Source organism: Gopherus evgoodei, chromosome 2, assembly GCF_007399415.2.
Source record: "Gopherus evgoodei ecotype Sinaloan lineage chromosome 2, rGopEvg1_v1.p, whole genome shotgun sequence".
Classification (NCBI taxonomy): Eukaryota; Metazoa; Chordata; order Testudines; family Testudinidae; genus Gopherus; species Gopherus evgoodei.
The window spans coordinates 1,031,762-1,050,092 of NC_044323.1; the positions used below are offsets into that span (position 1 = coordinate 1,031,762).

The 18,331-nt window shown below is 47.2% G+C and overlaps 2 protein-coding genes across 8 annotated transcripts in view; both read right to left on the reverse strand.

Annotated features, from left to right (window-relative positions):
- The window catches only part of LOC115645277 (zinc finger protein 777-like), a 40,029-nt gene that overhangs the window by 21,604 nt on the left and 94 nt on the right, over positions 1-18,331 (reverse strand). The gene's annotated exons all lie outside the window — the stretch shown is intronic.
- LOC115645271 (zinc finger protein 282-like) lies at positions 1,040-18,321 on the reverse strand. Of its 7 annotated transcripts, XM_030549650.1 has the most exons (11): positions 17,804-18,220; positions 16,442-17,035; positions 13,769-14,170; positions 11,125-11,251; positions 9,186-9,295; positions 8,879-8,992; positions 6,766-6,870; positions 6,031-6,144; positions 4,782-4,842; positions 3,290-4,183; positions 1,040-2,995 (listed from the first exon to the last, which is right to left on the reverse strand). In XM_030549650.1, exons 2-11 carry the CDS (start codon positions 16,793-16,795, stop codon positions 2,964-2,966), a joined length of 2,313 nt encoding a protein of 770 aa, XP_030405510.1. In that variant the 5' UTR covers positions 16,796-17,035; positions 17,804-18,220; the 3' UTR covers positions 1,040-2,963. The 7 variants fall into 7 exon arrangements, with proteins under 7 accessions (XP_030405510.1, XP_030405508.1, XP_030405507.1 ...); XM_030549648.1 differs by lacking the exon at positions 17,804-18,220 and adding an exon at positions 18,306-18,321 and having other exon boundaries at positions 1,040-4,183; positions 16,442-16,867; XM_030549647.1 differs by having other exon boundaries at positions 1,040-4,183; positions 16,442-16,867; positions 17,804-18,219.

Below are 18,331 nucleotides of genomic sequence, written 5' to 3' on the forward strand. Positions count from 1 at the left end.
GATCCAGAAGTAGCACCCTATACAGATATGTAGGGGGGAGTCATTTTAGACAGCTTGCCAACAGAAGAAAGCTACACTGCAGGCCAGGTCTACACTACAGACCTAGATCAGTATAAACGTGTCACTCGGTGTGAAAAATGCACCCGAGCAATGTCATTACACCGACTTAGCGCCGTTGATGGGAAGAGTTATGTTGGCAGAAGAGCTTCTCCCACCCCCATAGCTTCTGCCTCTAAGGGAAGTGAATTAACGACACCAATGCAAGAAGCTCTCACATTGGCGCTAAAGCACTACAGCGATGCATGTGAAGACCAGCCCTTAACCTTGGAAACTTGAACTGAGTGTATCTTGACAATCATGAGACCTGCAGCCATAACTTGAATAAAAAACACCAGATTCTGAAACACATGCTCTCTGGGGCTGGTTCTGGATTACCACAGCATTACAAGCACTAACTTTTACCCACTCTCAACAATGATTTCAATAGGACTACTCATACTTAAAGTTATGCACCTAGACATTATGCTTTAGAAATAGTTTCAGGTGCTCATTTTTGCTCTCCGATTTGTAGGGTGAGCTATGGTTTTGGATTGAACTGTGCTGCTTCTGATATACTGTCTTGATGTCTGAGACAAAAGAATTGTCGTTCCAGATGAGACCAGTTCTCCATCCACATCCAATGGTCCATCTCTGACAGCGACCCATACCAGCTCCTTTAGGGGAACAACAAATTCCATAATCGAAGCTTCTTCCTAATCACAGGCAGTTCGAGACAAGTTTATCCAATAGCACCTTAATCGTTGATTGGGGGTGCGGGAGAATAAATTCCCTGAAACAAGAGAGTTTAGATCCCTTATATCTTGTTATCCTAATAAGCATAACTGTGGCTGTTCTCATTATCTGTATAAGCATTGAATCATGCTTCTGGAACCCTACTAAAAAAATGGCATTGACAATATCTTGTGGCAGAGAGTTCCACTGGCTCATTATGTGTTGTGTAAAATAGCATTTATTTTTATTACATTTAAATTAGTTTCAATTTCACTTGACATCCTCTTGCTCTTCTTTATGAGACAAGGAAAACAGGAGCACCCAATTTACCTTCCATGCCATTTAACTTAAGTACCAAAAATGGGAAAAAAAGCAGACTATTAAATATTTAGCATTTTTGCTCATCTAGTTAAGTGCTGACAGAACTCCCAATCTACATCTCTAGCTCTTCCAAAAAGACCTTTACAAAAACAGGGAAGAATAAACTTGATGTCAAGCAGGAAAAAGAAATGTTCTTTGGAAATTAACAAAAGTCTTTTGTAAACATCACCACAAAAACCCCTAAGACAACACACACCTAATTCTTCTATCCCCTTTGCAATTCACTGTTAGGGACGGTGTGTTTTTAACCATAGTCCTCCAAAGAGGCACCAGGTCTGGTTTTTGTAGTCACCACACCCAACCCTCACCAATATGGACAATTATTTTTTGAATCAATATGTTCTGTGTCCATTTCACTTTTTGTTACAATTATTTTTATTAGAATAAATGTCAGATGGACAATGTTACATGACAGATTTGTCACCTAGGTTACAAGACAAAGAGGTACAGAAGAAAGGCAGACGAGAGCTTTGCATGGCAAACAGATCCGAACTGTCTTGAAATGGATGCAGACTATATACAGCCCACCCAGTAATAAAACCAAATTAAGCCTCATATGGTACAAAAAGCAAAAGCAAAATGGTACCCAGCAATAGTAGAGGGGAATATGAGTAACCTGGTGTTATTAAAACACCGGGGCGAGTGGAAGTGGAAGGTGAGGAGCGGAATCAGAAGCAATACACATTTACATAAGAAAAACTGTGCCGTTTCCGTAACTTCACAAACCTGGAATTTCCATGCTCAGAGTATTTATGAAACTGCTCCCAAACCGTAGCATCATCGGGAGAATCGTTGACGCTACCCAAGTTCAGCTTCTCAGTGTTCATAACAGCCCACTATTCCCCACAAACCATTCATAGTGAGGAAGGAACATCAGCCATTCCCACCAGTGAGCGATGATGGGGTTTAGCTGCCATTATACATGTGAAAACGTAAGTCCCTATAAAAACCCACACAGAGAGATGCAAGGAAAAAAAAAACCTAAACAAACAAAACTCAAGAAGGACAGGCCAGGCGCAGCCCTAATGCTGAGATTATCCTCTGAACCTCGGACCAAAAGAAACCTATTTTGGAGGAGAGCCAGTGAGAGAAGGGCTTCGGCACTACAGGATGGCGACACCTTCCCACTGGGAGAGCAGGTATTAGGACACAAATCTTGCAGCAACAACTGATGAGATTTCAGCCCCATTGACTCTAACCTAAACGCCTAGCCCTGACTCTGCTCATCGGGATCCAGACATGCTGCCCCGCCAGCCCAGCTCGCAGGGAACTGTGGGGCAAGCTTGTGAACATTCGGTCTGATGTCTTCAGAAGTCATTTATCCAGCAAGGTGCCACATATAAATAGCACTGCACAGACCTATTTGGACACTGCCCCAAGGCCCAGAGTTTACCAGCGAAGTAGAATAAGATGCGGCACAGGAAAACAGATCGGGAGTGGGCATTATTGACTGGCAGGAGGAAGAAGGGACAGGGGTTGCTTGGAGAGGAGAAATGGCTCTGTGCAGATGAGCAAGGAGATCGCACTAGGGGTGCAGGGGGAGCATGATCCTGAGAAGGGGAGGAGTCAGGCAGACCTAGGAAGAAGGATCCGGACTCAGCACTCCGAGGTTTTTACCATGAAGGTACCAGATATTTGCCGAACCGCAGCAGTTAACCCTTTCACGCAGGCAGATTTCTTCAGGCTCTGGTGAGCTAGAGAGCAGGCTTTTACGCCACCTGCCCTTTGGCAGATCCTGCCTCCCCGTGCAGCATCAAGTGAGCAAAGCACTGGAATCTCACGTGCTTTAGTCAGCTGGTGCAGAGCAGAGATCAGACGCTCTTCACGGGTTTGTCCAGGGAGCCTGCGGGAGGATGAGATGCTGGGGGAGCAGCCCTTGAGTGCTGCCCAACAGAGTCATTTACAATTGGCCTGGGAGGGCCCGACCCCACCCACCCTCCAGCCCCGAGGCCGGAAGGAGGTTGTGAGCGTTTTTCCAGCCTACCAAGCGCAGGGACGAACTGGTCGGGATGCAACACGCTAGTTACCACCTAGTCACCCATCCCACTCCCTGGTGTTTTCCCGGTCTCCAGTCTTTGCCCTGGGGAAGCCTGCTCGGTCTGGTCTGCCCTCTGCTGACCCTGTGGCAGTGTCGTACCTGGGAAGTCAGCCCTGCACTTTGCGCGCTTGCAGGGCGTCCCGGTCTCGTGGCTCTGCAGGTGCTTGTGGAAGCTGGCCCTGACCTTGTAGGTCTTCTCGCAGATGGTGCATCGGAACGGCCTCTCCCCAGAGCAGGCTCGCTGGCCACTGGGCAGACACTGCTTCTGAGCGGACGTCTCCCCACCCTCAGCGCACTGGCCGGCCTTCCCCCCAGCCTGGCGACGCTGGCCCGCACAGAGCTCGGCGTGGCAGCTGCAGCCCTTGCCGCGCTCCGTGCAGTCCTGGGGATTCTCCTTCCCGTGGCCCCGCTGGTGTCTGAGGAAACTCCCCTTCAGCCGGAAGCTCTTCCTGCACACAACGCACTGGAATGGCCTCTCCTCCACCCGGACTTGTCGGTGATTCAGAAGGAACCACTTCCGACTGCAGGTCTGCTCGCAGCCGGCGTATCTGTATGGCCTCTCCCCAGTGTGGCTCGCATAGTGTTGGATGAACTCCAAATGGCATCGGAAGCTCCTGGCACACTCAGTGCACTGATAAGGTCTCTCTCTGGCACGGCTCCTGTGCTGTTTCCCAAAGCTCACTTTCAGCCGGAAGCTCTTCCCACCCTTAGTACACGTGACATACGGCCTCCCTCCCGCGTGGCTTGCCTGATGGACGAGGAGAGGCTTGATGCCACTGAAATCTCTTCCACGTGGAGTCGGCTCTCCCAGGACAATGCCTGCCGGGCTCCTTGGCGGCGTTCCAGAGCCGCACTGACCCTCCCAGGCTGTGGTAGCAGCCAGACTCTGCGAAACACTTTCCCCTGAACTTCCCAGGAGCATGTCATGCGGCTCCAGGTCTTCAGGATCTTCCTCATGCTCCTGCACCTCTGTTTTAACCACAATCACCTCATCTGCAGCAAGAGAGAGAGAGAATCAGAGACATCGCTCCCTTGGCCTGCGAGCCAGGGAAAGGAAGCCTCAGCTGATTCAGCCATTCAGTGACGCAATGCAGAAAAATAAACGTCGGCTTACTGAACTTGGCCGATAAAGTAGACAAGGGTACAGTGTTCAAAAGAGCCTAAGGGACTTATGAAACTTACTCCCATGTTGAAAAGTTACTAGAGACTTTTGAAACTGGGATTAAGGTGCTTTTGAAAACTTTACCCAAGATAAATAATGGGTGTGCACACACGATCTAGGGCCCGGTTTTCAAATCAGCAGAGCAACCCCCCTTCCTGCTCAGCACTTCTGAAAAGCATCTAAACTGAGAGGAGGTATCTGGCCTGAAAACTTGTCTGTAAACCAGAAGCTTCACACCTTTGGGTGGAGCTCTGGGAAAAGGGCATATTTAAGTACCAGGGAGTATGAAGGGTCAGCGCCAAGTCCAGAAGGTCTAGACAACTGGAGAGCAAAATCTATCTAGTTAAGGTTGAAATTCTGTTCCATTATAATCCTATTTTCAGAAACTCAGTCTTCAAAAGTTACCCGTTGCCCTGAAACTTTTCATACCTGGTCTGAAACCAAAGGAGATTTCTTTCCCCCCCCTTCCAAAAGTTGGAGTGAGATCTGTCTGGACATTTATGGAGAAAGATTAACCTTCTCAGTTTTGTAAGTTTGCTGCTGATATTGGCGCTAAGCAGTATCTTAAACATGTGGGTCAAATTCTCAGCTGTGGTAAATTCTCATTCCTCCCCTAGGCACCGATTCCATGGGTGCTCCGGAGCTGGAGCACCCATGGGGAGGGGGGGAAAAATCAGTGGGAGAGCTCCCTGACCTGCTCCACCTCACCCCCTCCTTTTCATCCCGAGTGTGCCACATCCCCGCTCCTCTGCCTACCTCCCAGCGCTTGCTGCCGCCAAACAGCTGTAGCAAGCTCTGGGGGGTTGGGGGGAGGAGCGGCAATGTGGCGTGCTCAGGAGAGGAGGTGGGGAAGAGGTGAGATGGGGTGGGGATTTGGAGAAAGAGTCAGAATAAGGGCAGGGAGGGGACGGAGACTTTGGGGAAGGGGTTGGAATGGGGTGGAAGGGGGCGGGGGTGGTTGAGAACCCACTGGCGCCAGTAAAAGTCAGCACCTATGATTCCTCCATTGACCCTGATGGAGCTCCACCAATTTACAACAGCTGAGGATCTAGCCCATTTCAAACTTCACGTGTGGCGAGTCAGTGAGGAATAACTGCTCAGTACATTCTGGGGGGGAGTTTTAAACAATAAAGTCATAACGCATAAAAAGTGTTTTTTGTGAACGTGCTGTAAACATGTCTATGAAATAGTTAGTCCGTGATTCACTACAGCTGCAGAGTTTACACTGTGCTATCCTGCCAATGCTGCTGCTGGGCTTTTGATATATTTACGGAGTGCTGCAAACAAACACAACATACGGTGTTGCAAAAACCTGACAGACACGTCTCAATAGCAGCACAGGTAGCTTCTCCCTCCTCCCCTATTTTTTTCCTCTTTTCTGTCCTTTTAAAAGAAAAGAGAGACGAAAAAAAATTAAATGCAAAAAAAAAAAAATCTTGTGTTAATGCAATGCTAGGCTCAGAGGTTGAGCTAAGAACTATGGGTAATGCATTAGAGAAGATTCGGCTAATGTTAACTCAGCTACATCATGTGACTTGCAAGCTTAGGAAACAACATTTCTCTTGTAATAGTTCCCTTTGGATAGTGTCGAGATTGCAAATCGTCTCCTCGATTTGAGGAAAAGAGGACTTCCAGCTGTTATTTCACAGCCTATCAAAGTTATTACAATCCATCTCACCTGTGCAGAACTCTGTATGGATTCGCCTCCCGTCCAACACCTGCATATCCCGCACACTTGGCTCTTCCTCAACGTCCCTCCGGCATGAAGCGTCGCGTGCAGAAGCTGGGTGTCCTGTTCGTGGCAGACAGAGTAACGCATTGCTTTGCTGATCTCCACAAAGATTACACAAGGAAATGTAAACTGATCGTAACCCAGTGCTGTTTCTGGGCTGGAGGAGACACACATTGGGATGGACTACAAACATTTCTCTGAGGATCCAGAGGAAACAAATGCAGAAGGGCTCAGAGTCAGGAGAACTTGAGATGGGTGGAAATCCAAAGGTGCTGGCTGCGTCCATAAAGGGGCAGGTGGTACCAATAGACGTGGGTCTAGAATGGAGCTGTGCAGAACAGCACTACCCCAGGCTTTGCTTCAGGAGAGCTCCCTGGGAGCCCAGAGTCTGCACCAGCCCTTCGGCGAGAGCAGCGTGCACTCACCTCTGTCGTTGGCCAGCCCTGCTAGTAGTGTGGAAATGGGGGGGAGGGGTAAGGACCTATTGTCTCCTTTTGGGGGTACAGCTCACTAGGGGACTAGTAGGGAGCAACATCAGCACCAAGGACTGCAACTGCCAGGACAGGAGAAGGTGCTTTGCGCTATAATCTCTTGCTCATTTGTACAGGGACCAGCCAGAGTCTGGGCCAAAGGTTTCACTGGATTTCCCTCACTGTTTGGGCAGCTTAGCGCATCACTCACCAGCACTGGGGTCTGTACAGAGCTCTCCTTCCCCAATGTGGTCCTGATTCTCAGCACCAGACTGTTCCTCTCGTTTAATCCATGATAAAGCATCACAGCCGGAGACTGTATAATTGGTTCGTGGAAAGAGGTAATAATAGAGGCTGTGTTTTATTCATACACCTCACTGACTCATTCTTACCAAGCACCAGGTGCGATATTAATCTGAAGAGACACACACACTGGCTAAACTAGAAATAACATCGTGATTGTCCATCCCTTCCTATTAAGTGCTGACATGGGCAGAGATTACTCCCCAAGACAGTTTCACAGAGAAGGGGGGACTTTGGAAAGTGTTCTCATCTCTCTTGACTATGTAACAAGTTCTTTAGTGCAGCGATGGATGCTGTAGAAATATAAAGAGATATGGTAGAAAATGATAAAAGGGCCTAGCCACTACAGCAGTGGACATACTAGAAATACCCAAGATGGACAGGGAATTATACAATCTGTAGAAGCCAGCAAAGGTTTTGTGGAGGGCTAGTTTCTCTTTCTTTAAGCTCTGTGGATATCCAGAGAATGCTCACAGAGGTAAGTCCAAAGGTGGGCAATTGGTATAACCACATGTGCAACATTACAGAGCTTTAGGTCATTGTTAAAAATCATTTAGATAGTGCTGCAGACTCTGGACAGCACATCAAACCACACTGAAGTATTCAGATTCATGGATTTTTAATACCAGAAGGGACTGTTATATCTTACCTGACTTCCTGCATGATGCAAACCAAAGAAAATCACCCAACAATTTCTACATCAAGCCCTAACTTTGGTTTGAACTACACACTGGCAAAAGGGAAGGTATAGGTGATCTTGGTGATACAAAAGACAATATGTAGGTATATACAAGCACACGATAAATGGCACAGGTATAGATAAGGAGATAGTATCATACATATGCCTTGATGCTATCAGTACAGAATGGGAGTATTACTAATGCCTTAGCTAAATTGGAAGGTACTGTACAGGTATATATAAGGAGAGGTTGAACTGTGTCAGTCTGTAGCGGCTACGACAGCCTGCCCACATTTCCTGGTTGCTGTTACCTTGTGCTCCAGAATCTAAGCTTTCATTTAAAAAAAAAATCTGGCGCTTATAGTTGCATGCTGACTGAATTTAATCAACACAATTATATCTGCTTGAGTGTGTAAACAGCTTTGAACTATAGCTCAGAAAGATACACACTGCTCCTATTCAAATTGATAAGGTGTGGCCTCTGGAGCCTACTGGTGGCAACTGAACTCCCAACATTTTAAACTTTCACAGCTGATTGAAGCTCACAAGGGGAAAAAAAGGGGAAGTATCACGCAATGACCTGAGTCATCCACTGTGGAGTCCCAAAACGGCAAAGCGGAGATTGGAAGTGGGTCTTAGGAAGAATCCCACCACTTTTTTCATCTCTGATCACACTGTGCAAGCAGGTATAAGATGATGGGTATTTGGAGGTAAATATTTCTACCCGTTATCCTGCATTTTGACAGAAGATCAGTAACTTTCCTTCTGTCAAACATGTTAACTGTAGAGTGGTCAGTGCTGTTAGGCAGTGGTAGAAAGCTGGCATTAGATACTGGATTCTGTAAATTGAGGCAGATCTGATTACTCCTTCACCATTACCTTCATTTTGCTGTCAATCAATGTGTCTATTTCAGAGGCATTTATTTTACCCCACTGATATGAACGTCTCTCACTTTTTCCTCTTCACTAAGTCACAACTCCAAGCCTAGTTTGAGAACAGCTGTTCAGCAGGCGACCAAGGAATTGATTTGGTCTGACTCTGGCTGTTCCAACAGCTTTCATTTCTTTTAGTTGTTGAGGCTTAAATGGGAGCCACTGTCGAGTTACATTATTTTTGGTTGGGCAGCTGCTCTTGCAAGCCGGAAAACGTGGTTTATCTTGTTACTGTTGCATTCAGTTGAGGTCTGGCTTGGGCAGAATTGCCACCTTTCTCCTTCACTCACCCCTGTGTAGAAGGACAGCACAAGCCCAATGGGACTTACAGGGTGTCTAGCCTTTGTGCAGATGCCCTGGCTGAAGAGGTGAACTTGACCCTTTGGAATGGTTTCAATCCATTACTGACCTGCGCTGGGGTCTGCAGGGACACCTCTTTCCTTAGCATCGCCCTGTTCCCCAACACACGGCTCTGCGCCTTGTTCGATCTGGCACAACCGGCCAGGTGCAGCAACGGGAGAGTCTGCTTGATGGGGAGGGGGACGGGGAGGAAAGAGAGAATTCCATTATGTTTATTGAATATCTGTTTAGCTGCTGGCAGCACATCACAATGTCTGAAAAGCTAGAGCCACCGAAGTTCACAAGAACTTTGGTTCTTGCTTTGCCCTTCCCACACTCTGTCTAAATTACTGTATTTTAATCCATTACTCACTGACATGTGGTTCAATAGAGATTTTCCTTTCTTCAGAGTCCAGAGGATCCCCGATATATGGCTCTTCCCCTCGCTCTATCCGGGACAGGATGTCAGGTTTAGAAACAGCATAGTCTGTTCATGGGAGATATTAGGTAAGATATTTTATTCAGATCAGTTACACAGGGATTAAAATAATCCTTTCAACTGAGATATTCATTAGCTATTTATAACAAATCAGTTTCAATGAAAAATAGAACCTGGTTTACTTAAACATTGGCTAGTGAGGGGCCAATCCTGCAGGTGCTTACTTCCAAGCACAGGATTTATTGTGGTGAGTAGGGCCATTAACTTCCCCAGTCATCGCTGTTATTACCTGCAATATAGTAGCACCTAGAGGCTCCAAACAAGGTCAGGGCCCCATTGTCTCTACTGCCCAAATGCTGGTTCTTTTCGCTCCCCATGTTATGGATAATGAGGCTGGGACGAATACCCTGGATTCATCATCCAAACTGCTGATATTGCTCCAGAGAGGCCAGATTCCAGGGAAGATCTTGGAAGCTCTTTTACTGGAGGAGGTTAATTCTATGGTCTCCTTTGGGAATGATGAATGGCTGGTCATTTCAAGGCTTGATGCCAGAGCCTGAATTGGACTCTGGGATTGTGTTTACTGTGGGGGATGTGAAGAGATCATTCAACACCCTCCTCCTCTATTCCTAGCAGGGGCTGAGAGTTGGACTAAGTTGGTTCCAAGCATTCTTTACACCATACAGTCATTTGACCATGGGGGAATGGGTCCCTAAATGGAAGAGTTATTGTATGTCAATACAGCATATTACTCAAGAACAAAGCAACTCCACAGGGATTGACGCATGGTCATTGCATCATAGCTACGCTATTGAGGATGGAGGACACCAGAATGCCAAAGCAGCTGTGGACTGGAAAACTGGAAGCGAGTAACTGTACACGAGGCAGTCAGAAGAAACTTTTCAAGGACACACTGCAGCACAATCTGAAGCAGTGCAACATTGCAACTGGGAGTTGTCAGCAACGGAAAGATCGCGCTGGCGAGCAATCAGGGATGGGGTTACTCAGATCGTGAGCCTGAGGCACTGAGGCATGGGTCACTTGCTGGTGGATTCTCTGCAGCTTGAGGTCTTCAAACCAGTTTTGAGGATTTCAATAACTCAGTCCTGGATTAGGGGTTGTATAAAAGTGGATGGGTGGGGTTCTGTGGCCTGCCTTGTGCAGGAGGTCAGACTAGATGATCAGATTGGTCCCTTCTGACCTATGAGTCTATGAGTCTATATACAGCAGCAGGCACAGAGCGTAATCCCTTCCTCAATCCTGAGCTGCATATGCCCTTCATGCGGAAAGGACCGACACTCTCACATCAGCCTTTTCTACCCCAATGTAACACTGTCATCAGCATCATTTTTGGTCACCAAGGGCAACAATTCCTCAAGAACGGTGAATTTGAATGAGCTATTCTGTCCCTGTCAACACACAACCATGCTGGGAGGAAACCCACAATGCCAGTTAAAGCACTGTTCCTTCTCCAGTACTGACTGGACCGTCAGTGCTCATGATCTTATGCTTCCCCTGGATCTGCAGGAGGAAGTGCACCTGCTTGGGGTTTATATTGCCCTGGAGTTGACTCTTTAGTTGTTTCTCTTTCGAGAGATTTTGTATCAACAGTTGACATGGAAACTAGCAACTTTCTGATTCTAGACTGACTTGAACCTGTAGCTCCCACTCTGCTTCTAGTATGGGATAAGAAGTGGCGGCCTTAGGCCCAGTAGTGTAGATTTTGGTACTTCTTCCACAGAAGGATCAGAGGAACTTGAGCTTTCCTAAACTAATGACATTGGCCCAGCAAAAATCAAAGGAACTGTGAGCGGGAGGAAATCCAGTCCATGAAAGTTCTCACCACTTCTAATAAAGGAGTGAAAACCGATCCTTACCCAGTGAGATCAGGGTCTCATAATTCCTCTTCATCGTGTTTTTGTAAAGCTCCTTCTGCCATTCATTCAAGCTTTTACATTCCTGCTCGTTGAAATAGACCGAGATGTCATCAAATGTCACCGGCACCTGAAGTCACAAGGGGGAGACACCCACCACCTTCTGATTCCGTCACACCCACCTCTTTATTTAAACTCTAAGAATGCTTTAAAGTTAATTTGAGTTTAGCGAGAATCAAGATACTATGGGCCAGATATTCAGCTAGCATAAATCAGCAATACTCCACTGACTTCAAAGCAGCTACGCTTAGTTACACTAGCTGAGGATCTGGCCCCATACAAGAGTCAGAGTTTCCAGCTTGACACTGTTGTTATTTAACATGACAGTAGGTCCCTGAGGCCCCCATCAAGATCCATCTCTATTGTCCTTGCAGAAACATGTGAGAAGCAGAGTGTTTATAACAGATTATCTTTGAACATGGAGATTTAGAGAAATGTTGGATTGCAAACATTGCAGTTTGGGACTCTTCTGAATCTGGGGTTTTGTTCTGTCCATTATAGCAACAGGATGCTTAAAACCAGAGCTTTGGTTCATGCCCATCTCTAAATTACCAGTAATTGTTCATAAAAGCAAATCTAACATTAAGCTCCTCTATTAATTCACAGAGCAAGCAATGGCACCCCCATCTTCACTGTCATCTGGACGGATCACGTTTAAAGAACAGAGTCGTTCCATGTCTGCAGCCCATTCAGACATTGGCTTTTCCATCTGCCAACCAGGGGGATCAGCTAGCGCTAGTTATGCCAGTGGTTTCCGTGATTGGAAGCCTGTCTGCAGAGAATGTCTGAGCCCATAACCACCCATCCACTCTCATGCAGGATAATGGGAGTTTAATCAAATAAAAAATGATTCACTTTGCAATCTGCAGCTTAAGCATCTTTGATTTTTCAATGAGAAGAGTCTAACTAACATTGACTGGATCTGACAGAACAGCTCCAAGGAACCATAATCAGCTGAGAAGCACACTAAATGCCAGTCAGTAAGGTGCATTAACTAACCACATATGACTGGATTGTTTTCACTGTGTTGGAATTTCATAACATTCAATTTGAGTAACACTGACGTTAACCAATCTAAGCGGTTCCCATTTGCACCCCCTCTGTTCATGGGTCCATCTATACAGTTCTCTCCCATGTGCAGCAAAGTTTCTGAAGAAAAACAGACAGGAAAGCGTACCAGAGAGAGGCAAAGTAGGTTTCATTGCAAGTGGGGTTTCACACACAAAAGAAAAGTTTGAGTGTGGCGAATCCAACCTCTTTCAGGCTGGCAGGCTTATTAGAATCGCTCACCTGGTCTCTGGGATGAGAGGGTAACATTTTGAACTGCACAGGCCCAGGGGGAAGTGCAGCGTGCTGCGGGGGAAGGCTCTCAAATGGCAAAGAGGCAGTGGGGAAAGTCAAAAACTGAAAAGGGCAGGTAAGAGCAGACAGGAAGGCTAGTCAAGTGGCTACAGCGCTAGCCGGGGTTCAAATTCCTGTTCTTCCATGAATATCCCGAGGAACCTTGGGCAAATCACAGTCTCTCTATGCCTCAGATTCACACCTGGGCATTATAGCACTGCCCGACCTCTCAGGGAAGTTGCAAGGATAAACACGTTAAAAGATGGGGAGGCACTCTCATCCAGGGCCATATAAGTACCGAAAATAGACAGATGGGGGTGGGGGCGGTCTCTTTCCTTTCTCTGGCTATAACTTTGGGCTTCTGTGCTTTCCTTAATCTGGAGGGGGTTTTCCAGATGTTAGATTTGTTCTTCACTCCCTCCCCTTTCCCGCAACTGCTCCCACCAGCATGAGACGGGCATGGGGTGAAAGTTGTCTAACTAGTTCTGACCAGCGTGGCGGTTGGCTCAAAAAACCCTCTGCAGCCCCGTCAAATCTGAGCACTTTTAGAACAGCAAAGACAGAGATTGGATGGGGAAAAGAACAGGCCTGTGAAAAAAATCCCTTGTGTTTCTGGTAATAGAAGGGACTTACTTAATAAATCTTTTAACATGGTATGGCCCCTTCCATTTGAAGCATTAAAAATGCTTTACTAATACTGGTGGCTTAAACCTCAGGTATCCCAGTGCAGGAGGTAAATATCACCCCCATTTTAGGGATGAGGCTCAGAGAAGTTAAGAGGCATATCCAAGACTATACAGGAAGTTTGCGGCAGAGCTGGGAAATTAATCGTAGAATTCCAGCAGGGTAGGACTGAAAGGGATCAGTAGATCATCGAGTCCAGTCCCTTGCACTCAAGGTAGGACTGAATAATAACTAGACCCAGGTCTCGATTCCCAGACCTGAGCGTTAACTACAAGACCATCCTTTCTACTCCATGCTGACTTCCACCTCCTTAGTGCTAGCGGAGATGTGCTGCTACAATGCTTGTTTTCCAAGCTCATCGCTTTGACCATGTCACCCTCCACTGCCCATCACATCAACAAGAAACATCTCCTTGTCTTTACCCCCATTCCAGTTCATCAGATACTTCTAGTGTAGATTTCTTTGGATCTTTCTGTTGTGTTTGTACAGCACTGCCACAGTAGGGTCCTGGTCCATGACTGGGGCTCTTAGGCATTACCACCATATAGATAAAACTAGTTACCTTGGGGACCTCCCCATTAGTCCCTGGGGGCAGTCTCAGGATCCAGAAGTTCCTGTTCTTCAGCAGGTTCTCCATGTTCTCCAGCCTCCTCTGCAGCAGCCCGTACTCCTGGAACAGAGTTCCCAGCACGGCCCATTTACTCTCCAGCTGGTTCCCAAACTCCACGACAGTTTTCTCACAGCCTATTAGTTTTTTTTCAGCCATCCACATTCTCCCTTCCAGACCCAGCAACCTCGTGGCGTAAGAATCTAATTTCCTCTCAACAGCTTGGACGGCGGCTAGTACAGTCTGAAGGGAAGCCTCTGTACTTGGAGGTGATGGTTCTTTTTCAGACATTTGCTCAGGGAGGACCAGTGGCTGCAAGATGGCCAGGGGATGCGGTTCCACCTCCCATTCATCAGCCTGTTTCAAGGACGGAAAATGAAAACAAAGTTGGGGTCATGTTCCCTATTAGCAAAGTTAGCTTTAAAAAAAAAAAAAAAAAAAAGAACAGGACAAGCAGCCGCTCACATGCACCAGGCCGCCCAGACTGTTCAAGGGTTGCATCTTTGTCATCATCAGCAGCTCACATTCCAGAAGTGATGGTTAAAAAGCTGCTGACATTTTCATTATAATCCTCAATTATAAGGGTTAATGGGAATGGCATTGAACTGAAATGTCCCATGCAGCTCGGTTTTTATCCTAATTTGTTTGAGGAAAACTGCAATATAAGGCAAGAGCTTTTCTAGTCACGTTCATTTACAAACAAGAGTCAATCACTACAACAGTCTTACGAGAAGAGAATTGATGAGCCTGGCATGAGGTCTCCTTGCCACAGGGCCCCAGAGACTCCCAGGGAATGTCTGCACTGGAGCTGGAGGGGGAATTCCCTGCTTGAAGACACACACTGGCACTAGCTCTAGAGAAGCGTCGTGTCAGCTGTGAGTGGCAGGAAGTGCTAGCCATTCTGAGGACACACTGCACAAGTCCAGCAGCACACACTCGGGGCGGCTCGCCCCTCCCACTCTCGCACCACCGCAACTGTGCTCTATTTTAGCATGTTAACTCGATCCAAGCTAGTGCAAATATGCCTCCTTAAAATGGGAATCACACAACCAACTCGCAGTGTGGACATACCCTGGGTCTCTCGCTCTCTATGGCCCATCTGCGCCCCAACGTTTATCCCGTCAGGAGATGGTGTTATATCCCAGCAGGGACCAGATGGGATGGGAACAAACTAACTGTACAAAATCAGTGCTACAGTCTGTACAAACTTCAATCTCACAACACCCCAGTAGGTAGGTAGGCAGGCAAGTATCCCTATCTCCAGCATTCACATGCAAAAGCCATTTAGAAACGTTAAGCAACTTGCACAAGGGCACAGAGTAAAGGTGTCTGGACCAACATTTGAATCCACGTCCCCTTCTTCTCCTCATGTCCTTGTCACAAACTTGATGTTTTTCCAGAACTGTCCCCAAATAATATCTAATGTCCTAGATCACTATGCTTCCTAGGCAAATCATTTCACTGTGTCCTAGTTTTCCTCTCCGTAAATTAAGATCTCCTCAGTCATCAAACTTACTTGGCTTCCCAAATAAAGCATGTCAAGTATCAGAGGGGTAGCCGTGTTAGTCTGGATCTGTAAAAGCAGCAAAGAATCCTGCAGCACCTTATAGACTAATAGACGTTTTGTAGCATGAGCTTTCGTGGGTGAATACCCACTTCGTCGGATGCATGTAGTGGAAATTTCCACGGGCAGGTATATATATGCATGCAAGCTAGAGATAATGATATTGTTAGTTCAATATTGAACCTACCTCATTATCTCTAGCTTACTTGCATATATATACCTACCCCTGGAAATTTCCACTACATGCATCTGACGAAGTGGGTATTCACCCACGAAAGCTCATGCTACAAAACGTCTGTTAGTCTATAAGGTGCCGCAGGATTCTTTGCTGCTTTTAAATAAAACAGGATTATCGCTGTTTGTACAGATGGGAAAACTGAGACCTGCTGGGGATAAGAAACTTGCCTGAAGAGCATTGTGGTCCAGGCCTGAGCATCAGGACAGCTAGGTATGTGAGAGCATGAACCTCCATTTATCACCTCCCCAATTAGACAGAAGACTGCAGTGAACCCTGCTTATGAAGCACTAGAGAAGCGTAAAGCATTATTAAGGCCAGTCAGTAGCAGACATGGAAATAGAGTTCAGGGGTCTTCGGCCTGGGCTCATTTCTCCAGGGCTACAGAGATCCTCCAGGTTGAAGTTTCATTCACCTCTTTTGTCTCAACCAACTTTCCCCCCCCAAAAACTGCTACATTTTTGCCAAAGTTTCCCCAACATCTAAAACCAACTAATTCCACGTAGAGTTCGGCAACAAATATTCCCCCAGTTCTAATCCCAATACTTTGCATTTCTGCAGCACTTTCCTTGGAGGACCTCAAAGCAATTTACAAATACAGACACATTAAGACTCATAACCACCCCAGGGAGGCATAAGTATTATTCCCCAGGTAGAAACAGAGAAACTGAAGTTAAGTGGCCTGTCCAAAAAAAAAATCACAAAGCAAGTCAGTACAGAAGTGGGAACAGAAACCATGACTCCTGACACTCAATCCTTTGCTTCAGCCATGAACTGGCCTTCCTCTCAATATAAACGCAGTGTTATTTATCAACAGACATTTAGATACCTCTTGGATGATTTTTTTCCGGAAGGCTCCTCTTCCTTTTGGTTGTGATGGGGACTGTGGGTTCCCGTTCACGCTTGGGCAGACGTTCAGAGTCGGAACTGCTATTTTGGTTAGAAGCAACCGCTTTCCAAATTCTAATTTTTTTTGCGTCACGCTTGAAATGTCAAAGCACTCGTCCGTGAAGTGCGCGGAGCAGATCAGCGAGCGGTCATGTCCCCCTCTCCAGTCTGCTCTCTTCATCCTAACAAATCTGTCCCAAAGGCTCCTAACGTGAGGGTCTTTTGGAAATTTAAACAAGGATACACCATCTTGGGTGGTGTTGGAACACCTGGCCACTACGCAGCGAGCTGGCATGGTTTGTAATGTAAAATGTTACTACGTTACAATGTCACTAGCAGGCAAGTTCTAGAGATTCCTCCAGCTGATCTGTTAGGAAAGAGATGTCAAAGGTTTCTAAGTAGCTCTGGGAGTTGGTTGCATCCCGTGTCTCCTAGTACAGTTCTTACACCGTAGCTGTTCAGGTTAATGTTCAGAATCCAAACAAGCGAGAACACCCCCTTCGTCAAACTCTGTGGCTTTTCATTTGAATGACACCTAAAAAGCAGAGAGAAAACCCTCTCATGCACATAACTCTAATGATGTTGTGTAGCCACACCAGGTGCATGTAAATATTCAGTTACTTATTTTAAAGACAAAATTACGTAATGCTTTACAAGCCTGGTTTTGAAACAGTTAGGTGTGGAACTGCACATACAAAAGGAGTGCACAATTACACGCACACAGTCCAGATAACAGCACATGCATATGCCTGGTTCTGGTCATTTCCATTCATTTCCCAGACCTGAAAAAGAGCTCTGGCTGCCTCAAAAGCTTGTCTCCCTCACCAACAGAAGTTGGCCCAATAGAAGATATTACTGCACCCACCTTGTCGCTCTAATGTCCTGGGACCAACATGGTTACAACTACACTGTACAGCACATTGGCAGTTACACAGTTTGTGTGCACAGTCATAACCGCATGTGAAATATGCACATCTAGAAGTTTTCAATGCTGGGCCCTACCTGTTCAAACTACTGTGCTCCTCCCCTTCCGATCAAGAGTCTTTCATCCCTGCACATTTTCAGAATCCTTATGTGAGAAATAAGAATCTATCTCCACTCCCAGTTCACAGCTTGAGTGTGCCAGGCTGTCAGGGATGAAATGCCCACTGCTTAATTTGTGCCAGGCCTTGCCAGGCACCTCTAGGCTTAGCACTTCATATCCCCGGCATCTCTGTCCTTGCCATGGCAGTTATGAAAGTCAAAAAATTGCGTGAGCCCCGACACCACTTTCATTACAAATTAAGCCCTGGAAACAACTCACCCAAGTCAGTAGCAAAGTCAGAAATAGAATCCAGGCTGCTTGACATTAGGGAACACACTGCCACGGCAATGAGCCTCCTGCCTAAAGCGATGCTGGTGCCCTGCTAACACCCCCTGCAGCCGCCAGGCCCTGACTACCACCCTCCTGGCTGCACCTAAGCAGGAGCTCCAAAGCCCACCTGAGGCAGGTGAGCGAGGGGCTAACCAGAAACCAAGGCGGGTCCAGGGAGCGGCAGCGCTCGGCCCCGCTCTCTCTGGCGCTGGCTGCGCCCAGGGGCCGGGGGCCACAGCACTACGCCCCCCGGGCTGGAAGTCAGGAGCGGACCCCGCAGGGAAAGGCAGCTCTGCCCGCGGGACCGCTCTGCACCTGCCGTCCCTTCGGAGCAGCCGTGTAGACGCCCCGCCCAAGGGGTCTCGAGCCAGCGCCTGCGGGAGCCGGAGGCGCTGGGCCAACGAGCCCCGGCTCTGCAAGGAGCCCGCGGGCCAGGCACCGGGCTACGTACCGCAGCGCCCCGGCTCCGGGCCCCTA

Bases quoted from the DNA above. Each gene is read 5' to 3' on its own strand.
- LOC115645271 (XM_030549648.1), bottom strand. From the start codon at position 16,795: ATGCCAGCTCGCTGCGTAGTGGCCAGGTGTTCCAACACCACCCAAGAT. The intron at 6,871-8,878 runs GTCAGTAATGGA...CCAATTATACAG, and splicing joins CCCTGCAGACCCCAGCGCAG to TCTCCGGCTGTGATGCTTTA. The intron at 4,184-4,781 runs GTATGAAAAGTT...CTCTTGCTGCAG, and splicing joins CTCCTTTGGTTTCAGACCAG to ATGAGGTGATTGTGGTTAAA.